The sequence below is a fragment of the Leucopleurus acutus genome, assembly GCF_964270905.1.
Source record: "Leucopleurus acutus genome assembly, chromosome: 17".
Classification (NCBI taxonomy): domain Eukaryota; kingdom Metazoa; phylum Chordata; class Mammalia; order Artiodactyla; family Delphinidae; genus Leucopleurus; species Leucopleurus acutus.
Genome location: NC_139159.1, coordinates 82646647 through 82666486, shown reverse-complemented (window position 1 = coordinate 82666486; position 19840 = coordinate 82646647). Strand labels below are relative to the sequence as shown.

Below are 19840 nucleotides of genomic sequence, written 5' to 3'. Positions count from 1 at the left end.
TGCGGTGCGGTGACAGCAGGGTTCCCACTTGTAACAGAGGGAAGCCAAGGCACAGAGAGGTTGAGCAAAGCCCCAAGGCCTCCCAGCGGGAAAGGCAGGCCCGGCTCTTCCCACAACCTGGCCCGGCGCTGCCCTGTCCTGGCTGGGTAACCGGGCGGCTCCCGGCGCTCGGCTGGTCCCAGGGCTTCGTGGCGCCGGCTGCTCTGAGGCCCGAGGGAAAGCCCCAAGGAGCAGGGTGTAGAGGGTCCGTGAGGCCGGGGCAGGTGCGTTTCTCAGCAGAGGACGACTCTTTCTTCCCCGAGGGAACGGCCAGGCCGACGGGGCTGGGTTGAGCCTCAGCTCCCACACGGCCCTGCTGGGTGACCCTGGGCAAGTCCCCGCAGCTCTGCCAGCCTGCATCCCCACCTGTCACTCGGGCGTAAAGGAGCTCTCCCTCAAGGCTGATGCGAGGTGGGGACGTGTGAGTACGCACCACACGTGGGATCAGGAAGAGGGGCACGCGCACGCAGACGCGCACACGGAGGGCACTCACGTTGTACATGTGGGCGAACTCGATCTCCAGGGGTGTGAGCAGGGAGCGGGGAGGGGGCTTCACGGTCACCGAGATGACCTTGGAGTTCAGGACGGTCGTGTTCCTGGGGGAGAGCCGGCGGGCCGTGTCGGGGTCGGGAGCCCTGCGCCCTCACCTCCCCCAGGCCTGGCCTCCCTGACCCCCACCCCGCGTGCCCGCGGTGCCCACCTCTGCAGCGCCAGGAAGCTGCCCAGGTTTCTGTAGAGCACGGTGCCCACCACGAACACGGACGAGTCATCAGCCTCTGGAAGAGAGCACCGCGGTCACCCTCCTCCCGGACACCCACAAACCGGGACCCTGCTTGGGCAAGGAGAGTGTGTTTCCCCCCACCGACTGCGGACGCAGCACTGCCTGGAGCTGGGGGGACTGCCTGGGTCCCCCTGAGTGACTCCTGAGACCCGGGGGCTGGCAGGGCACAGTTCATCTTCCTGGGAACCAGAGTCACCTTCTGTGTGACCCAGGCAAAACCCTCTCTCTCCCTGTGGTGAGGGTGTCCATTGGTCCGTTCAGCCAAGATTGCCTGGGAGTCTCCCAACACAGGGAGGGCAGGGAGGGCTTCCTGGAGGAGGGGGCAACCTGGGGAACACTGAGAAGAAACGGACGCCACCCTAGCTCTTGAAGCAGCAGGCCAGACTCCAGAAGGAACTTCCTGGGGGGTAGCCTCGGACTCTGGGGGGCCCCTCCCACACCCCAAGGCTCCTCACCTGCCAGCCCCGTGGAGAAGACGCTCTTGGACACAGTGACCCTGTCCTCTGGCACCTTGGCCCAGTCGCCCGTGGCCCGCCAGCCCTTCATAGGGAAGCTGATGTCCGTGGCTCCGCTGGCCGGGAGCTTGTGGATGCTGAGAACTGGGGTTCGGGAGGGAGTGAGAGGTGACAGAGACGAAGGGAGACAGAGACAGTGAGACGCGAAGCCGGTTCACGAGAGGAGCCTCGGCCCTGGGACGGGGAGTGGGCCCTGGAGCCCAGGACCATGACACGGGGGTGCTCCCGGCTCAGAGTGGGTGCAGCGCGCATGGGGCCACCCAGCCAGGCGGGAGCCTGACACCAGCCTCCCCATGAGGTCTAGGGCCTGGGCGGCTTCCTGGTTCCTTCCAAGCCCTCAAATGACACTCCCACCCCAGCAGGAGCCCTATGGCCCTTATGAGGACCCAGGCCTGGACCCAGTCCCCGTGGCCCCAGAGGTGCCAGAGACGGGTTCTGCGGGCAGGTCTGCGGCCACAGAGGGACCCACAGGGCGTGGTGTCCACCTTGGTGCCCCTCCCTGGGACACTGGAGCCCAGCCCTCCCCCTTTGGGCTCTGCTCTGTAACAGGGACAGGGACAGATCCCCCCTCACAGGGCCGGGACTGTAAAGGGGCCAACAGATGGACCAAGGTGGAGTGGGGAACCGGGAAGGAAGGTGCTGGGTGTGGGGAAGGGCTCCACTCAGGGTGGAGGGGGACGGGCTGCGGGGACACAGCACGTATGGGGAGAGGCCAGGGCAGGGAGAGCTGGCAGCGTGTAGCTGTTTCTCCCGAGCTCTCCCTGTGGGCGCCTGGCAGGCCTCCTGAAGACACCAGCCCCAGTGGGCTCTGTCCAGCCCCGCCCCAGGCTTCCCAGAGGTGGAGCGGCAGGCAGGCCTGGGAGGACAGGAGGGGGTGGGGTGGGGTCCCATCATCTCTGAGCCCCTTCATTCCAGGCCCACTCACTCCAGGCAGACACTGCTCCCCTCACCCAGCACCCACGGCCTGGGTCGGGGTCTGCACCGGGGCGGCCTTAGGTGTAGGGGGAAGGGGTAGGGGCTTAGGAACCAACAGCCTCACCTGCCCGGCTGTCACCTGGCCTTCCCCCAACCCTGGGGCCTCTTCCCCAGCAAAACCCCACTGACCAGCTGATGCCCACCTCCATACCTTTGCTCGTGCAGCGCCTGCCCGCACTCTTGTACCCCTCCAGGCCTGGCTTACCCGGCCGTGCCCCCCGCCCCCACTGGCCGTGCCCTGCCTGCACCTGTGTGGTCAGCTCTGGGGCCCAGGGCACCTTCCCTGCAAGAGGGACGGGCGGCCCTCTCTGGGCGCCCAGCCCAGCACATGGCTGGCCCTCTGTGTCTGAGGCCCTCACCAAGGACAGAACGAATAAGCAAATTCATCCGCGCCACACGCTTCCGAACCCCAACCATGTGCCTGGGACTGTTCTAACGCTGAGGATGCAGAGGAAAGCGAGACCCTCTCCCAGAGCTGACAGGGAGTGGAGGAAACAGACAGTGACCCAAGTAGGGAAGAAATAGATGGACTGTGGTCTGGTGGGCAGTGATGACCCCTGGGTGGGGCACTTCCAAACAAGGTGGTCAGGAAGTCCTCCCTGAGGAGTGGCCTCTGGAGGCCCCTGGAGGAGGTTAGGCTGCTTGGATTCCTGGGGCAGGTGTTCCAGCAGCAGGGCGTAGGGAGTGTATGATGTGTAGGGTGCATGGGGTGTACAGGGCGTGTGGGTGTGCAGGGTGCGTGGGGTGTACAGGGCGTATGGGTGTGCAGGGTGCGTGGGGTGTGTGAGTATATGCGTGGGGTATAGGGGGTGAATGGGGGTGCATGGAGTGCACGGTGTGCGGGGCGCGTGGGGCGCACGGGGTGTAGGGTACATGGGTATGTGAGTATATGAGGGGTGTAGGGGGGTGAATTGGGGGTGTAGGGTACACAGGGTGCATGGGGTGTATGGGTACATGGGGTGCACAATGTGTAGGGTGTGTAGGCGTGTGGGGTACATGGGTGTGTGAGTATATGGGGGGCTAGGGGGTGATTGGGGGTGTGAGGGTGCGTGGGGTGGGATGGCTAATGAGAACTAATGGGAAGGAGTCCAGGGCCTCCTTTGGTGACAAAGGGTGGGCCCTGAGCGCCCCTCCAGGGACCATGGGCGGGGCTGGGCGGCTGGGGAACCAGACTCCACAGTGAGGTCCTGGGCCAGGGGGGCTGAGAGCTGCAGTAGCCACCCGGTCCCATGCCCGCTCACGCAAGGCTGCATAAAAGCCCCCCCCTCTCTGGGCCACTCCCATCTCACCGTGAAGAAAGGCCCAGTCAGCCCAGTGAGGAAGGGAAGGAAGGCAAGGAAGTCCCAGCCGGCCTGGTGCCACCACTGATCCCACCTGCCAGGTGACCTCCATTAGCACCTGACCCCCAGGCCCGAGTCTCCCCACCTGCGAGATGACGGCTGTCCCTGATCCCCTGGCCTCAGAGGTCTCCCCAGCTCTGGGGTCCTGAGCTCTAAGGCAGAAAGGCAGGGCCAGCCAGCACTCTGGGAACCTGCAGTTTAGCAATCGTTTGTCCCGGCCCAGGCAGGTCCCCAGGTGTGTGCTAAGGCAGCACAGCTGAGATAGGATATGTCACTAGAGGCCCGAGTGTCTCTGCAAGGGATGTGACAATCTCCCTCCTTGGTGCTGTCAGGACCACAGCCGGGTCCAGCGCCCACTCCTGGGTTCCCCACTGTGAGGAGGAACCCTGACAATGGAGATTGTCGGGGGAGGCACCCCAAAACAGGGAGGGCTTGACAAATGAGGCCCAAGAGGGCTATTTAAGAGGACGTGGATGACAATCGTTAAACGTAACTGCCGTAGCATTTGTGCCGACGGTCGCCACCGAGCTCTCACGTCCCGGCCCACTTACTGCTCCTTCGGACCCACAAGGCCAGCGCCCCTGCCTTCCCATCAGAGAGAGTCGCTCAGTGCCACGGAGCTGGGTGGAGCCAGGCCCCTGTGACGAGGCACTTCTGGGAGCGGAGGACCACGGAGTCCTGCCTTCAAGGTCCCTGCACTGGGGGCCCCGGGGCGGGGTGGGGACAAGTACAAGTGGGCCCCCAGCCCCAGGGAGGTGGAAGCAAGGGACTGGCTGTGGCTGGGACTTCCTGGTGTGTCCCACGATTCGAGGTCTCCAGGACCTTGTATGGGTCTGAGAGCCCCTACACCGACCCCCTCCCGGGGTCACATCAGACCATCATCAGAAGACTCGGGTCTGTGCACCTGAGGATACAGAGGTCATCTTAGAACCCGGCCCGGGGGTCCTGCAGGAGGCATCTGGCGCTGCTTGTTTATAGACAAGGAGACTGACCAAACCGCCCTGCCCATGACTGCGGGGCAGGGGCCTGGAGGTCAGCGCAGCGAGGGCTGGGCTTACCCAGGTTGTCTGTCACCTGGTACGCGTCCCGCAAGTCCTTCATGCGGAAGCCGATGACGTCCACGAAGTCCTCCACCAGCCGGAACAGCTCCTTGGCGTTGGGGCCCATCTGGAGGGGAGGCGGGGGTCAGAGACATAGCGGGGAGCAGCCCCGCCGAGAACGCCGACAACCGGAGCTCAGGGTCCCCAAAGACCCCTGCGCCCCAGCAGGGACACGCCCTCTCACTGCTCTGCCTCCCTCCTTATCAGGGTCCTGTCGGTCACTCCCTAGCCCCGCAGGGCTCTGGACCTGACTTGGGAAGCAGATGGGGACCTGAGTCTCCATTGCCGTTGTGTGCACGAGAACCCTGAGCCCAGAGGGGCTGCTGCGCTCCAGCCCGGTGGCCAGGGGTCCAGCTGGGAGGAGGGCGGAGGGTCTCTGGCCACTGCAGTCCCCACTCCGGGTGCTGCCCTGGGCACAGGAGTATTGGCAGGTTCCAGGTCAGCCTGGGAGGCGGACCAATTTCTCCAGATGAGAAAACGCCACGTCCCGGTGTGTACCCCACGGCCAACACGTTTTCTCATGCCCCTCCCCGAGCCCCGCGTGGTGCGCCGCTGTCCTCTGACGGGCGGGGAAGCCGAGGCCCGGAAGGATAAGTGACGTCCTCAAAGTCACGAGACTGGCAGAGGCTGTGCTGGGATTTGAACCCAAGACCCCACCCTGAGCTGGCCTGGGGCTCAGGGAGCCACCAGAGAGGCCCGCGCCCATCCTGCTGCTCTGGCCGCAAGGGTCCTGGACTGGCATCCCTACCAGCTGGGCCTCCTCCCACTTGTCCCGGTTCTCCTCCGCCAGCAGGTTGCTGATGATCTGGACAAAGTTCTGAAAGGAAGAGGAAGAAAGGCCAGTGAGCAGAGGATAAGGCACAGAATCACGGCCCAGAACGTGCCCAGGGTCAGGGCTCAGCGTGGGACCAGGGTCAGAGCTCCATCTGCGGTCAGGGCTCGGTCTAACGCTGCGGGGGAGGACCGCCCTCCTGGGTGCCCACCTGTACATCCCCCGGGGTGGGGCTGTAGTACGCCCTCCGGAAGATCTCTGTCATGTTCCTCAGGACATCGATGGTGGAGAGCAGGTCCCCGCTGTAGCTGGTCCCGTCCTGGGAGATCTCTACCAGTGTCTGGATGACCTCGGAGACCCCCTCTCCGGGCAGCCCGCGCTGAGCCTTTGCCAGGTGCTCCCGGGTCTGGGGAGGTGGAGGGTATGAGTGCCACGACTCTGCAGGTACCAAGGACCTCCCATGCCCAGAGGGTCCTCTGCAGCCCGCAGCCAGTGGCCGTGGCTGACTCATGTCCACAGGGTGTGCCACTGGGGACACAGGGCTATGTCTGAGGACGGAGGGCAGAGGCGAGCCCTGGAGTGACGGGTGGGGCGGGAGACCCCGGGGCCGGCCTCACCATCATCTGGATGTTTCGGTAGTCGATGGAGACACAGCGGATGTAGGTGGGGGGCTCCCAGTAGGCGATGCCCACCTCGTCCAGCTCACAGCGTCGCAGGATGAGGCCTGCGGAGACGGTGGGTCAGCTCCGTCTCCCACTTCTCTGGTAGGTGCCCGTGTCCCGGGTGGGAGGCCCCCGGCTCCCAGGCACAAGCCCCTCTGGATGAGACCCTGCAGCCCTAGGGGCAGGCACTCGCCTGTGGCCTCATTCCAAGAGCAGCGCTGGCGTGGGGGCCAGGCATCCCTTAGTTTCTTTCACTCAAAACATTTCTTTTTTTAAGTGTTTGTTTGCTTGTTGCTTTGTTTTGTTTTGTTTGGCCGTGTGGCTTGTGGGATTTTAGCTCCCCAACCAGGGATTGAACCCCGGCTCTCAGCAACGAGAGCTCGGAGTCCTAACCACTGGACCGCCAGGGAATTCCCTCACTCGAAGCATTTCTGAGCAGACGCCACAGGCCAAGCACTGGCACCTGGCAGGAGCCAAACCTGCAGGCATCCCACCGGCGTGGAGGCAGAGCCCTGGGCCGAGTGAGGGGCTTCAGTGTTCAGCCCAGGGCCTCTCCTCGGGCCCCTTCCTATCCAGAGCCCCAGGGAGAACCCAACGGCCTGGTCCCTGCCTAGCTCCACCCTGGGATCAGGGGGCCCCCGATGGCCTGGGTGTGCTGCGGACACTGGGCAGCCTCGGGGCTGACTGGCATCAGGTGTCGACGGCCTGGAACACAGGCACAGCCTATGACTCAGAACTTACTCCCAGGGAGCCAGGCACAGCTGTGCACACACAGCGGTGATGACCTTAGGGAACTGCCACAACCCTGTCACCCAACAGGAGCCACGGGGCAGGACAGGACACCTGCTGCACAGCATGGCGCAGAGTCCAGACGAGAGGCCGCACATGCAGACAAGAGGCCAGGGGAGTCACACCAGTCCGTGACGTGTATTTATTCATTTGGCTTCCCTGTATTTGTAAGACGCTACCCAGAACATGTATTATTCTGGGTGGAGGGGCTACAACCACAGCTGGAAATACACAGCCTCTACCACGTGGACCAGCCCTGTCGGGTGGTGGGGAACTCACAACACACTTGTTTTACAGAAGGAAAACCAAAGTTCAGAGAGGTTAAGTCACTTCCCGGATGTCACACAGCAAACAGGGGTACAAAACTGCATGCACTCCTCAGATAAGAGGGGCAAAGAAAACCAAGCCAAGCTTGATGCGTCCGGCCCCTTCTGGGAGCCCACCCTGCTTCTTCCACACCTCCCATCACTCCACAGGGCTGCACGGGGATTAAGATGACCGTGTTCAAAGCCAATTTCCTACTTAATGGCCCCCAAGCCCAGGGCAAGCGTGTTAACTCCTCTGTGCCTCAGTTTCCCACGTGTAAATGGGTGACTTTGTGGGACATCGCACTAAAGGGCTTCATGCTGGCGCTGGCTCCTGGTGAGCTCTCAGGACGCGGCGGCCCCGGACCCCCGCCTGTACTGTGCCAGCCTCTGTGTGCACAGGGCTGCCTGGGCAGGGTCTGGGCCACGTGCCCTGAGCTGACAGGGCGGGCCTGAAGGGGCATCTCGGTGCCTCCCCTGCACCTCTGTGAGGAAAGGACAAGAGCCCCGCACAACACCTGCCCCACCGGCCCTCACCTGTGGCGTTGCGAGGACACCGCACTGCAGCCACCTCTCCCGCCGGGGTCTCCTTCCAGATGACAGCACCCAAGCTGTCCTCAGCACAGATCTCATGTGGTTCTGCCAAGGGGCTAGACACGTGAGTGGGGGTGGGGCACGGGGGGTACGGGGGGTGGGCCGAGACCTGGCAACAGGGTCAGGAAGGCCAAGGCCCTTGCGAGACATCTACCCTCACGAGGGGGAGTCTTTCCCCAGCAGAACTAAGCTCCAAGCTCCCTCCCCCACCACTCAGGAGGCCCCCCCCCAGAGTCCAGCAGTGGGGTGGGAGTGCGGGACGCTCACCGGGACACCGCTGGGCACTGCACTGCCGGTATTCATCTTGTGGGCCCCGGCAGGCTGCTCCCCCGAAGAAGGGCCCCAAGCAGGCGCGCTCCCGCCGCTGCGTGCCACCTCCACACGTGACGCTGCAGCCGCCCCACGGCGTCCAGGCCTGCCACTTCCCGTCCACTGTGGGACACGGCCATGCACAGAGCCACGAGGATGGGGGTGAGGAGGGTGCGGACACAGGGACGCACAGGCAGGAAGCCACGAGGAGAAAGAAGGCGAGACCCAGGGCGGGGAAGCCAGAGCCCAGACTGATACAGGATCAGACAAGTGCCTCCTGTGCACTGGTCCCTCACGGTCACCCCCCCCCGCCCCCCACACCCCCAGGGCCGTGTACAAGGGCCCACCAGGAGCCCCCCGAGGTCTCACCCCTCCCGAGTGGCTCACACCCACCAGATCCCCCCACCCGCAGGCCCTGGAGCATGGCCCTGACCTGGACACTGCTGCAGGAAGCAGTCTCGCGTTTCCACCCAGTGGCCCTGGCACTCGGCGCCCCCGTACGAAGGCCCGTTGCACTCGCGTGTGCGCTGCTGCCGGCCCTGAGAGCAGCTGGCGGAGCACGAGCTCCAGCTTGACCACTCATTCCAGTTTCCATCCACTGCCCGGCCCAGGGGAGGAAGGGGACAGGAAGGCAGCGTGAACACCCAGGGCCCACACCCAGCCTGGGGCACAGGCGTGAACACCCCACAGGTGTGCCCCCCCCCCACGAAGTCTGAGGCATGGGTGTGACACCCAAGAGGGCCCATCACCCCAACGCCCACAGTACGCGAGTGAGAACGCCCCAAGGTCTCCAACCTTCAGCCTGATCACAGCCTGAGCTTCCAACCTCTGAGCCCCCTAGCAGGTGGGTCTGAGAAGGCAAAGCGGGGCTCCCAGGGCAGGGCTGGCCGGTGGCCCACTGGGCCCTTCCCTTCCCTTCCCGCCCCTGTCCCACCTCACCCAGCGCCCTCCCTCTCACCTACCAGGGCACAGAGCGATGTTGCAGAACTTGGTTTGCTTCTCCGGGCCCTCACAGGGGTTGCCTCCAAACTGGGGTGGCCTGCAGGTGCGCGTGCGGTCCCGGAAGCCGCGGCCGCAGGTGCTGGAGCACAGGCTCCAAGGCGACCACTCGTCCCAGGCGCCGTGCACTACGGAAGGAACAAAGCACTCTGCGAGCCCTGTCGGCCCGAGCCCGCAGCCCGGTCACCCGCCCCTGATGCCCCGCCCTCTGACCCGGACGCCCCGCCCCCTGCTCCTGTTATTCCCCCGCCCCCCACGGCGCGCCGCCCACCTGGACACACAGCGGAGTTGTTGCACAGCCGCTGCTCCCGCAGGGGCCCGCTGCACTGCGTGCTGTAGGAGGACGACACACAGAAGCGCGTGCGAGTCTGCCAGCCCTCACCGCAGGTGCTGGAGCACACGCTCCACGGGGACCACTCCTCGGCCGCGGGGTCACCTGTGGGCCCAGACCTACAGCATCACAGGCCTGCTGCTGCCCCTGCACCCGAGCTACGGTCAGACCGTCAGGCGGCCGCAGCAAAGCCCTTGAGCACCCCACCCGTTTTTTATTCTCGACAGTCCCCTTCTCCTCACACCACTTCCCCTAAATCCAGTGTGCCTGGAGACAAGAGCCTGGCACCTGAGAGGTTAGTCTAATTATGGAAAATTATTACAGTCATTACTTAGAAGCAACAGCAATTAATAACGTATAGTACTTGCCCGAAGACCTAGTCCCCTGAGACCAACTTTCCCCACTTCCCAGGGTTTTAGTGCATTTGCGTTGTCAGCCCCGCCCAGCCGCTGCCACTCACCTGTCTGCGGGGCAGGAAACCCAAACTGCTGCAGCTCGTCTCCCAGCTCCTCGCGCCGCCGGGCATCCGTGGACCGCAGGGACTGGCTCCGGGAGTTGGTGCGCCCGGCGGCTGCAGGGCGGGTTCAGGTAAGCGACCAGGCCGTGGCCTGCAGCCCCCGCCCTGCAGCTCTAAAGGGGCGCTCTCGGCCCTTGGCCCCTCGGTCCCCAGCCGCAGCGGGGTCCGGGCTTGTCAGCACCAGGGCCACTTGGCCGCACCGGACAGGTGGGAAACTCGGGACCAGGGCACCCTGGCCTGGCGCCAATCCCTGTCTGGTCCAGTCTCCCCTGCCCTGCGCCCCTCCCTCTCTTCCTCCGGGGCCCGCAGGAGTCACCTGCGGGGCAGCACGTCTGAATGGCTACTGCTCTCCGCTGCTGAGCATCCCGGCAGCGATCCTGCCCCCCGCGGCCCAGCCCCGACACCCCAGGGCCCTCTCCAGGCTTCGGAGATGAGCTCCTCTCCCCAGGAAAGTTCGTCAGGGAAAAAACAACCCGAAGAATGACAATCTCATTATAACTTGATTTAATTTTATGGAAGCAGCTAAAATATGCATGAGGTCATTAGAGAGCCTTATTAGAGAAATACATCCTGGAGGCAGCATCCGGCTGGGACAGTCGGGTCTGGCCAGGGCTAGGGATGGCGGTGGCGGAACAAGCCCCTCAGCCGGCTTTCCACGTGCACCCCAGAATTCCCAATCCACAGTTGCTAAGAAAGGCCCATCCAGTCCTAACACCGGGTCCCACCCTTCCTCCTGGGCCCTTACTTCTACTGGTCCCGCCCCTGGAAGGCTCCACCCTCTGACCCCGCCCCTGCCCCAGGTCCCGCCCCTCGTAGCCCAGGCCTTGCCTGGCCCGGCCCCGCCCCGAGCGCCCTCCCTCCCTCCCTCACCTGGCCAGGCCCTGCCCGCCCCTCCCCGCCCTTTTCCCCGCCCGGCCCGGCCCAGTCCGGGTTCCTGCCTCCACCTGACCCCGCCCCGAGCCCCTCCCTCCCCCGGCTCCGCCCGGGACCCGCCTGTCCGCGCACTCACGGCCGCAGGCCTTGCGGTTGCACAGGCGGCCCTCCTCCAGCACCCCCTCGCAGCCGCCGCCTTCAATGCCCGGTGCGGGCAGGCAGGTGCGCGTCCGCGTCTGCAGGCCTCCCCCGCAGTCCCGCGTGCACTCGCCCCACAGGGACCACAGCTTCCAGCCGCCTGGTGGGGACCAGAGGGCAGGGGTCAGGGCCAGGGGCAAAGGGCTGCGGTGTCTTTCGGGGAGTGACCTCTAGGGGTCTCCCAGGCAGGGATCTGGGGCACAGCAGCCCCTGCGAAGAGGCCTCCGCGTCGGAACCAGCATAGCACCCTGGAGGGTCAGCTAGGAGGCAAGTGTGGGCCTGGACGGGGTTGGTGATGGGGTGTGAAGCAGAGGCCGACAGGGCAGGGAGGGGCAGAGGTGCCGGGCAAGTTGTGGTCCGGGGCCCACCCCACTTCTCTCTGGAGTCTCTGTGCTCTCCGGCTCTGTCTACAGGCACCTGGGCCAGGGTCTCCACTGGCTTTGAATCCAGGTCCCCAGTGTGGGGCTGGACACAGAGCTGGAGCCCCAGGTGGGTCTGGAGAATGAATGAATGAATGAATGAATGACACCCCTGCCCACCCCAACGGCTGCCTTATATCGAGGACCGGGTGATGGGCTGGGGGCAGAGGGGCTCTCCTGCCTGGCACCGAGACTTGCGCCCTGCTGAACCCCCTCCCCATGGTCCTCAGTCCAGTATCCTCTGAGCCTCAGTTTGCTCATCCCCCCATCCCCTGCCATGACCCATGTGCTCATTCCCCCAGCTCCCGCAGGGACACCAGAGGTGACCGAGGTCCCACCCCTGGTAGCCGAGTGGGGTCTCACACCCAGGGCCCCGCCAGGCGGAGCGTCCCCCAGACCCAGCAGACACTGGCTGCTGAGGGCCTCCAGGCCCCTATGGCCACCCTCCTTCAGCCCTCTCATGGGTCTTCTCCATCCCGGCCCCGTCCCCCCAACCATCATGACCTCGTGCCCCTGAAGTTCTGAGCCCCTTGGTGGCCCCAGTGCCACCAAGGACACTAAGAGGGACAGCCTCAAAGTACTGGGGAGCCATTGAGGGGTGAGAAGCAGGGAGGCCACACATCTTGGGCCAGAGCTGGAGGCTGCACTGATTCGCTCAGGAAGGGGCCGCTTCATCCAGGCTTTCTGTTCAAAGGCCACACTTAATGTGCCCAGATCACTCCTGCCTCGAGGGACTCTGGTGCCGCCACCCCATTTGTCCTGGAGAACCCCAGGGCCCCTACACTCCCAGCATAGCAGGGTCAGGGCAGACTCAACAAGGGCACGCAGCCTCACCGAGCACCTACTTTGTGCCGGCACCCTGCACACAGCCAGCCCCCCGACACGGCACCCATGTATGAGGAGGCGAGGAGATGGCATTGCCAAGGCCCAGCACTGGGAGCTGCACTAGAGCTGGGCCACTGCCCCATGCTGCCTGCTCACCCGGGGCTGGAGCAGGGGAGCCAGGCTGGCCGAGGGCAGGTCACACCTGGCCCAGCAGGAGCGTCCCTGATGCCTCCTGCAGGCTGGCTTATCTGGGGAGCACATAGGGTGGGAATGAGGACTGTGCAGATCCTGGAGGGTGGGCACTGGAGCCGAAAGGCCAGGTTCACATGGTGGCCCCAGCACCCACGACCATGGGATGGTTAAGTCCACCCTGCCCTGGCCTCACACCCCTCGCCAGAGGACGAGGGCACTACTTCCTAGGACTTACGCCTGTGAGGGTAAATGGCAAGAAATGGCTGGGCGACGACAGGTGTGGGCGTCACTGGGGTCGGAGTCGATCCCAGAGAACTCACTTTGATTTGCAGCAACTTGGGCGTCCAGGTGCTCTGGTCTGTGGAGGGCCGCTTGAAAGGTGCCAGAGCCCCTCCCAGTGGTCCCTGCGCCTGTGCTGGGAACCGACCAGCAGGGGGCGCCGGAAGCAAATGAACGGGAGGCGGGGGAGGGAGCCCAATTTCCCCAGTTTGGAAGGCGGGGCTCATTTCTCCCTCCACGCCCCCAAGCCCTTGAGGAATCTTCTCTCCCCTTGCAGAACCCACCCTCCCATACGTCTCACTTCCCCCTGAGCCCAGAGACGCAGAGCATCAACGGGCCAAGGGCACACAGAAGTCAAGCCTCCTGTCCTCCAGACTTGCCGTGCTGGTGGGTCACGCAGGTGGGTGGGGCAGGTGGGCGGGCCGACGCACCCAGACAGGGACCCGTAGGGGGAGCCGGCTCGGACCTTAATCGCTGTCGTCTGGGGGTGGGCGTGGACCCGGCTCTGCCCCTCGCGCACGCGCAGTAACACTTGGTTCCTAGCCGTGCAGCGGCGGCCCAGGTAGGAGCTTCTCACTCTGTGGGAGCCCGACTGAGCTTTGCAGGGACCCTCGCTTCAGGGGACCGAGGGGCCCGGTTCTGAGCCCCTTCCTGGGTCTGGGCGTGACGGCTTGTGCTCCCACAAGGGAGGCCTCCCTGCTCCCATTGTTCAGATGGGAAGATCGAGGCCTGCCCTAGTGACGGGATGCGCGTACTCCCCCAGTTACGAGGGGGCCGAGCAGGAATCGCCCAGGTTGTTGGACCCGGCCCATACACCCTTCAAGGACGGTTGCTTCCCTCAAGGCCGGCTCTCAGGGCGGCATCCTGGGCAGGCGAGTACTGACTCCCCCACCCCTGTCTCCCCCACTCCGTGCCAGATGCCTCAGGAACCTCGAGTCCCAGTCCACCCAGGAACCAAGTGCTCACCCCACTTACAGCAGAGCAAACTGAGGCTCAAAGAGGGGTGGTCCAGGCAGTCAGGGGCTGGCGATCCCCCCCCCCCGGAAGGAGGATCTGCCCTAGAGTTGAGGAGGCATGGAGGCCCGAGCCTCAGAAGACAGGCGCCAGGGTCCCCAGGGCTGAGTAAGAACCAGAAGTATGGAGGACGCTACACAAATACGACTTCCTTGTGGACAGAAATGTCCATGCCCTGGGGGTGAGAGACAAACAGGCCAGGGCCCCGGGGGAGGGGGTGGGGAGCCCCTGGTGCACACGGCAGGACTGGTGGGCAGGACTGGTGAGCGGCTCGGCCCTGAGGCTGCGCAGATATGGGGCCCTCACTGCCGCCACTCTAGGCGCCTTCACTCTGGGGACCGTCAGCCCCGCAACCACGCCCACCTGGCAGGTGCAGACAGGGAGGCCAAGTTACCCACCGGGCGGACAAGGAGAGGAGCTGGGACTGGACCCATGATCAGATTCCAAGCGCTCCCCCTACACTGCCCCCCAGGCAGAGGCTGCCCGCCAGGACCACCCCCAGCCTGGCACTCCAGGCCTCAGTGGTCTCACCTGCTGAAGCCACCCTGTCCCGTCATACTGAGACAAAGGAACAGGGAGGCCTGGAGTCCAGGGAGACAGGCCTGCCGGCAGGGACAAGGTGGACACGTCCTGCCTGGCCCCCCTTGCTGCCCCAGCCCAGCCCCCGCGCGGAAGCCTGAGTGACGCGGAAGCTGGAAGTGGGTGGGAGAGAGAGGGTGTCCATGCTGGCTAATCGCGGGATGCCACTTGGTTCCCATGGCAACTGCCGCAGAGCTCAGTCTTTCAGGATAGACTCAGGTTAGGCCTCCGCTGCCAAAACACCCACAATTTCAGGGCTGGTTACCTTGGTGACCCAGGGGGTGGGGATGTGGTGGGGGGAGGGGGAGGAGAGGAGGGGTCATATCGGGAGAGGCCAGGCAGGGGGTCCACTGGCTCAGAGCACAGACTGCCCCCCAGGCCTAGCCCTGACCCTGACCACACACTGGGCCTTAATCCTCTTCACAGATTGCCTTCTGATCCTGGACACAGGATCCCTGATCCCGTATCACATACTGAGCCCTGATCCCAGGCACAGACCGATCCCGACCTTGGCCGCGCTCCCACCACCGATGAACACTCGGTTAATGGTAGCTGCTACCTTTGTTATCATTTTTATTTTTAACGTGTGTCCCCCCCACGGCTGATAAATGTTTGTCAAGCAAATGCAGCCACGACCAGGGAATTACCCAGGCAGAGCTCCTGGGGCCCGCAGAGCTGGGCACAGGGGAACTCAGGCCACCCTTTCCTGGGTGGCCACGGTGCTCCTGGGCCGGGTGGGCTTTGAGGGGGCAGCAGAGGAGTGGGCAAGGCTGGGGGGTGGGCTGCCCCTTCAGGCCCGGAAAGAAGCCGCCATTCTTCCCGGGCTCAATGCCCCCTCTGTCTGGAAGCCTCATTTCCATCTCATTAAGGGATGAATAGAGCCAATTAATGGCCGCCAGGCAGCCTTGGCCGCCCAGGAGAGAGAGCACACGGAGAGGGGGGCTCCTGGTCCCCTTCCCACCCTGGTGCCCCAGCCTTCAGGCCATGGCCTCCCTGGTCCCTGCGCCCTCAGTCAGCTGGGATGAGGGCGCTGGGGGAGGCCCTCTTCCCGCTGGGCCTTCCCGCCTCCTGGGTCCCCTTTGAAGGAGGGGAGCGGTGCACTTCCCGTCTCCTCCAGCAGAGGTCTCCCCAGTCTAGCAGGTCAGGCAGCACCCGGCTGGGGGGTCAGCCCCTGCCCATTCCCGCCCCGCCCCTTCCCCGACCGTCAGGCCGGGTTCCGTGCACATCCACCTCGGCGAAGTCCAGCCCCTGTGCGGACCCCTACCCCCCACCGAGTGAAGGTGTGTACTGCGGCATGCAGGCTCCTCCTCTCAGCCCCCTACATGGATGTGCAAATGAGGACCACAGGGAAACTGGACAGCTCCCTGAAGCCCCTCTCCAACCCAATCCGCAGTCCACAGCGCCCCCGGCTCCACAGGTCCAGACCTGGTGCATCCTTCACCAAGGCCTGCAGCTCCCACTATCGGGGCCCGAGTGACCAGCAGTCTGCCCAGCTGCCGCAGGCACCCCTGGATCTCAGGACGGGCTGAGAGCCGTGCCCACTGCCCACGGGGCCACTTGCCAGAGAAGGAGGACAAGGGGGTCTCCTCCAAGCGTGGCAGAGGCGCCAAGACCCTATGAGCAGGAGCTGTGCCATCCCTGTTTTCACAGAAGGGAAGCTGAGGGGCGACTTGGCCCCGTCTGCGGGGTTGTTCACTTTCTCAATGCTGCTTTCCCTGAGCCAGGCAGGTGCCCCCTAAGAAGGGCGCCCGTTACAAGCTCGCAGGGCTGGGTCCCACCCGGCTTTGCCCTTCGGCGCTGGATGACCTGGGCAGGTCTCTTCTCCTCCCTGAGCCTTGGCTATACGACCGACAGCGCTTCTCCCCACCTTTTAGGGAAGTGGGACCCCAGCAGGGCCACAGCTTCCAGTCTCCCTGGCCACCGGGGGTGTGGGGTGAACTCTGGCCTCTCGTGGCAGTTCCTCTGTGGGTGATGCCCCGTGCGTACTTATTGTTTTCATGGGGTCACATCTTGCTATTTCCCTCTGGAATGGGGGCTGTCTACAACGGAGCCTGAAACCTTGTTTTCCAGATTTTTCTAACTTGGCCCTTGTGCAAAAGCGCAGCTCCCCTGGCTGGGATGACAAACCCAGTCCTGGCAGGGAGGCCCTAACCCTTCCTACTCCCACCCCGACCCTGCTCCCCACCCCCAAGCGCCCAGTTGCCCCCAAACTCCAGAGACACGCCCTTCCCCCTGGGATTCCCCACTCGTCCCTCCCCCCAGCCCAGCTCCCCTCCACACCCTGCAGGCCCCAGAGAGGGCTCGCAGCCTCCCCCTGAGGGAAGTTGTGGGGCATTTAGGGTTGGAAAGACTCCAAATCCCTTGGGGGGGGTTTCAGGGCAGGGGCGCCCCAGCTGAGAGGCGAGGGGCCTGGAGGAGGCGGGTGGAGCGCTCGGCATCTCCCCTGGCGTGTGGCCTTGGGCAGGTCACGGCCCCCAGGCCGGCATCGCGGCCCAGCACGTGCCCGGGATGTCACACACTCACACGCTCAGGCTCCAGCCCCCCCCCCAATGCAGGCACATGGAGGGGGCACACGGGCACACACACACAGGGACACACACACAAGGAGACACACGCACGCTCGCCCCCAGCCCTCAGGATGCGGCTTCTTCATTATCTTACATGTCACTTCTGCAATAAAATTCTTTAATTAAAACGTGAATATTTAAAACAACCCTTGAGAGAAACGGCACATCTCACCAGAGGCAGAAAAACGCAGAGAGACTCTGGGAGGGGGAAGGAGGAACAGCCCGAGAGCATGTGGGAGCGCGCAGGCAGCGCAGAGGGGCAGCCGGCGGGGCAGGGGAGAGGGAACAGTTGCTCTGGCCTGAGGAGCGCTTGCCAGTCGGATGCGTGGCGTGGCCATGCGGCATTTGGACAGGCCGGGCGGGGGCAGGGCTGAAAATGGGCCACGGGCTGGCCTGGGCCTCCTGCTTGCTCCGGTTCCGGCTCCGCGGCTATGGAGGGACGCGCCTGACCCAGCCTCCCCTGGCATGCGCGAGGGGACGCAGCTCCCTGGGCACAGGCTCGGCAGGCAAGATACGGGGTCTGGATCTGCTGTGTGTCTTCTGAATTACTGCTGGACCTCTCTGGTCCGTATACCACCCTACCCCTACGCACACATGAACACACACACACACACACCCTCTCCTTCTTGCAGGAGAAGCCCCAGGCAGGACCACCAGGTGACCAAGAGCTGGCTCTGCTCTCTGTCTCCCCCTTACAAGCTGTGTGACCCTGGCTGCTGCCTTAACGTCTCTGTGCCTCCTTCCACTCAACAAGAATTAATCAAGGGCCTGCTGTGTGCCAGGTACTGGTCCACACACGGGGCTTCGTCAGAGAGCAGGGCAAACTCCCCTGCCCTGTGGTGGGTACATCCTGGCAGGGGCGGAGAATAAGGACACAGGAAATTCTCCAGTGCTCACAGGCGATACCGTGTGGGAAGAGAGAGAAAGAGGGAGAGAGAGAGAGTGTGAGGCGACAGCAGGGCTGGGGCTGCTGCCGCTTTCTGCAGCAGGGCCAGGGCGTCTTGAGAAGGTGCTATCTGGGCAAGCACTCAAGGGAGGGAGCCCTGTGGGCACGTGGGGAGGGTGTTCCAGGCCAGGGGACAGCCCATGCAAAGGCCTTGGGCAGGGAGGTAGGTGCCTCTCTGGGGAGCCATCTCTGGGCAACTGGCAAGAGTTAACTGGTTAAGATGTGGGTGCTTCCTGCACAAAGGAAACACGCAGAACGCGGCTACTGCCACTACTAAGATCAGGTTTACTCCCAAGGTCTGAGAAGCATCAGGACCTTCTGAGTCCAGGGCATGGGCACGGGGTCTGAGCTGCCTGTGGGCCTGGGCGACCACGTCCCGTGCCCCCCGCCCCGCAGAGTCGAGCTCCTCGCTTCATGGCGGCAGCCCCAGCCCTCATGCCCTCCGAACTGTCTTCCACGAGACTGCCAGCCCTGCCGCGTAGCCTGGACTTCCGCTTTGTCAGGATTGCTGAAATCGGCTCGCACAGAGCCAGCCTAACACACACACACACACACATACACACACACACACACACACACACAGCAAGTACATACCACAAGTGCACACCTGCACATGCTCACATGCACACGTGCACAAACACGACGCACTGCACACAGGCACGCACACATGTACACCAGCCATACACTCATGCACACACTCACACACATGCCCGATGCACTGCACACACGCACACATACACCGTGCACGCACAGCACACATACTGGCAACGTGCCTGTGAACACACACAATACATGCCGTGTATACACACACATGCACGCATGCATACTTGTACACACGGATGCATGAACACACACATGCTCACGTAACACACGGCACACATACATGCACATGGACGCATGAGCACATGCACACACACACGCACGCCTGCCCACCCCTTTCCAGCACCAGTTCCAAACATGCCCATTCTCAGCATCTCTGTGCAAGTCCGAAGCACCCAGCTGTGGTCTCCAAGCAGCTCCGCTCCTCCAATCTGCCTCTTTGCCCCCCAAGCCCTCTAGATCCTCTACCTCATAGTAAACACAGATAGTGGCATTTCATCACTGACATTGCTTCTGCTTAGAAACACTTTCGCCCCAGTTCTCGTTCCTCATAACAATCAAGAAAAGAAGACGTTTTTACTCTTTCCGTTTTAAAGACAAGGCCCGGGGACACAGCGAGTGTGGGCGGGCTGGGATTTGAACCTGACCTGGTCCTATCCTGGGGCGCCAGGTCCCAGGCTCCCTCTCAAACGACATTCCCACCAGATGACCCACGGGCCTGTCACGGTCAGGTCCCGCTCTGTCCTCTGGATCTTCCACCCCAGCCCGGTCCTCCCTGCCACTTCCCCACCTCGGCCGAGGTCCTCACTCCTGGCCAGAAACCTGGGAGGGGACCAGCCATCTCCTGCCGCCACGCCCACATCCTTTGCATCAGCAAGTCCGTCAGCTCCACCCCCCCCAAGATCCTCCCCCTTCCTCCCACCCAGGCCAGCGTCTGCTCCCTCCTGGATGCCTGCAGTGCCCTGTCCCGGCCCTGGATTCCCCCTCTGAGCCCGACATTGCATTTACAGCCCCAGCGATGTCACCCTTCTGCTTAAAGCCCCCCATGGCCCTTCAGCTCTCATGATAACATGCAAACTCCGGCCAGGAGGCCTGTCCACCACCGTACCCGACTCCAGCAGCAGGGCCTGCTCCCTCCAGCACCAACGTCACAGCCCCACAAGCTCCTGCCACTTGCCACACATGTATCACACCAGCCCCGTCCCCTTGACCTTCTCCCGCAAGCTCCACACGGCTCCAGCTGTACCAGGTATCTACCCGGCACGGTCACTGCCCCGAGATGCTAACAGAGAGCAGCTCTTGCGCTTTGGTTTCCAGTGT

General features: G+C 63.8%; 1 protein-coding gene across 3 annotated transcripts in view; it reads right to left on the bottom strand.

Annotated features, from left to right (window-relative positions):
• Nucleotides 1–19840, bottom strand: part of ADGRB1 (adhesion G protein-coupled receptor B1) — a gene marked incomplete at both ends in the record, with an annotated part of 70659 nt that overhangs the window by 48264 nt on the left and 2555 nt on the right. For all 3 annotated transcript variants that reach the window (XM_082858381.1, XM_082858382.1, XM_082858383.1), the window contains 14 exons: nt 533–635; nt 740–815; nt 1276–1419; nt 4709–4817; nt 5499–5567; nt 5734–5928; nt 6140–6246; nt 7816–7917; nt 8140–8304; nt 8615–8779; nt 9144–9308; nt 9452–9616; nt 9972–10082; nt 11038–11199. In XM_082858381.1, the coding sequence (XP_082714507.1) occupies nt 533–635; nt 740–815; nt 1276–1419; nt 4709–4817; nt 5499–5567; nt 5734–5928; nt 6140–6246; nt 7816–7917; nt 8140–8304; nt 8615–8779; nt 9144–9308; nt 9452–9616; nt 9972–10082; nt 11038–11199 (1838 nt within the window). The remainder of the gene's footprint in view (nt 1–532; nt 636–739; nt 816–1275; nt 1420–4708; nt 4818–5498; nt 5568–5733; nt 5929–6139; nt 6247–7815; nt 7918–8139; nt 8305–8614; nt 8780–9143; nt 9309–9451; nt 9617–9971; nt 10083–11037; nt 11200–19840) is intronic.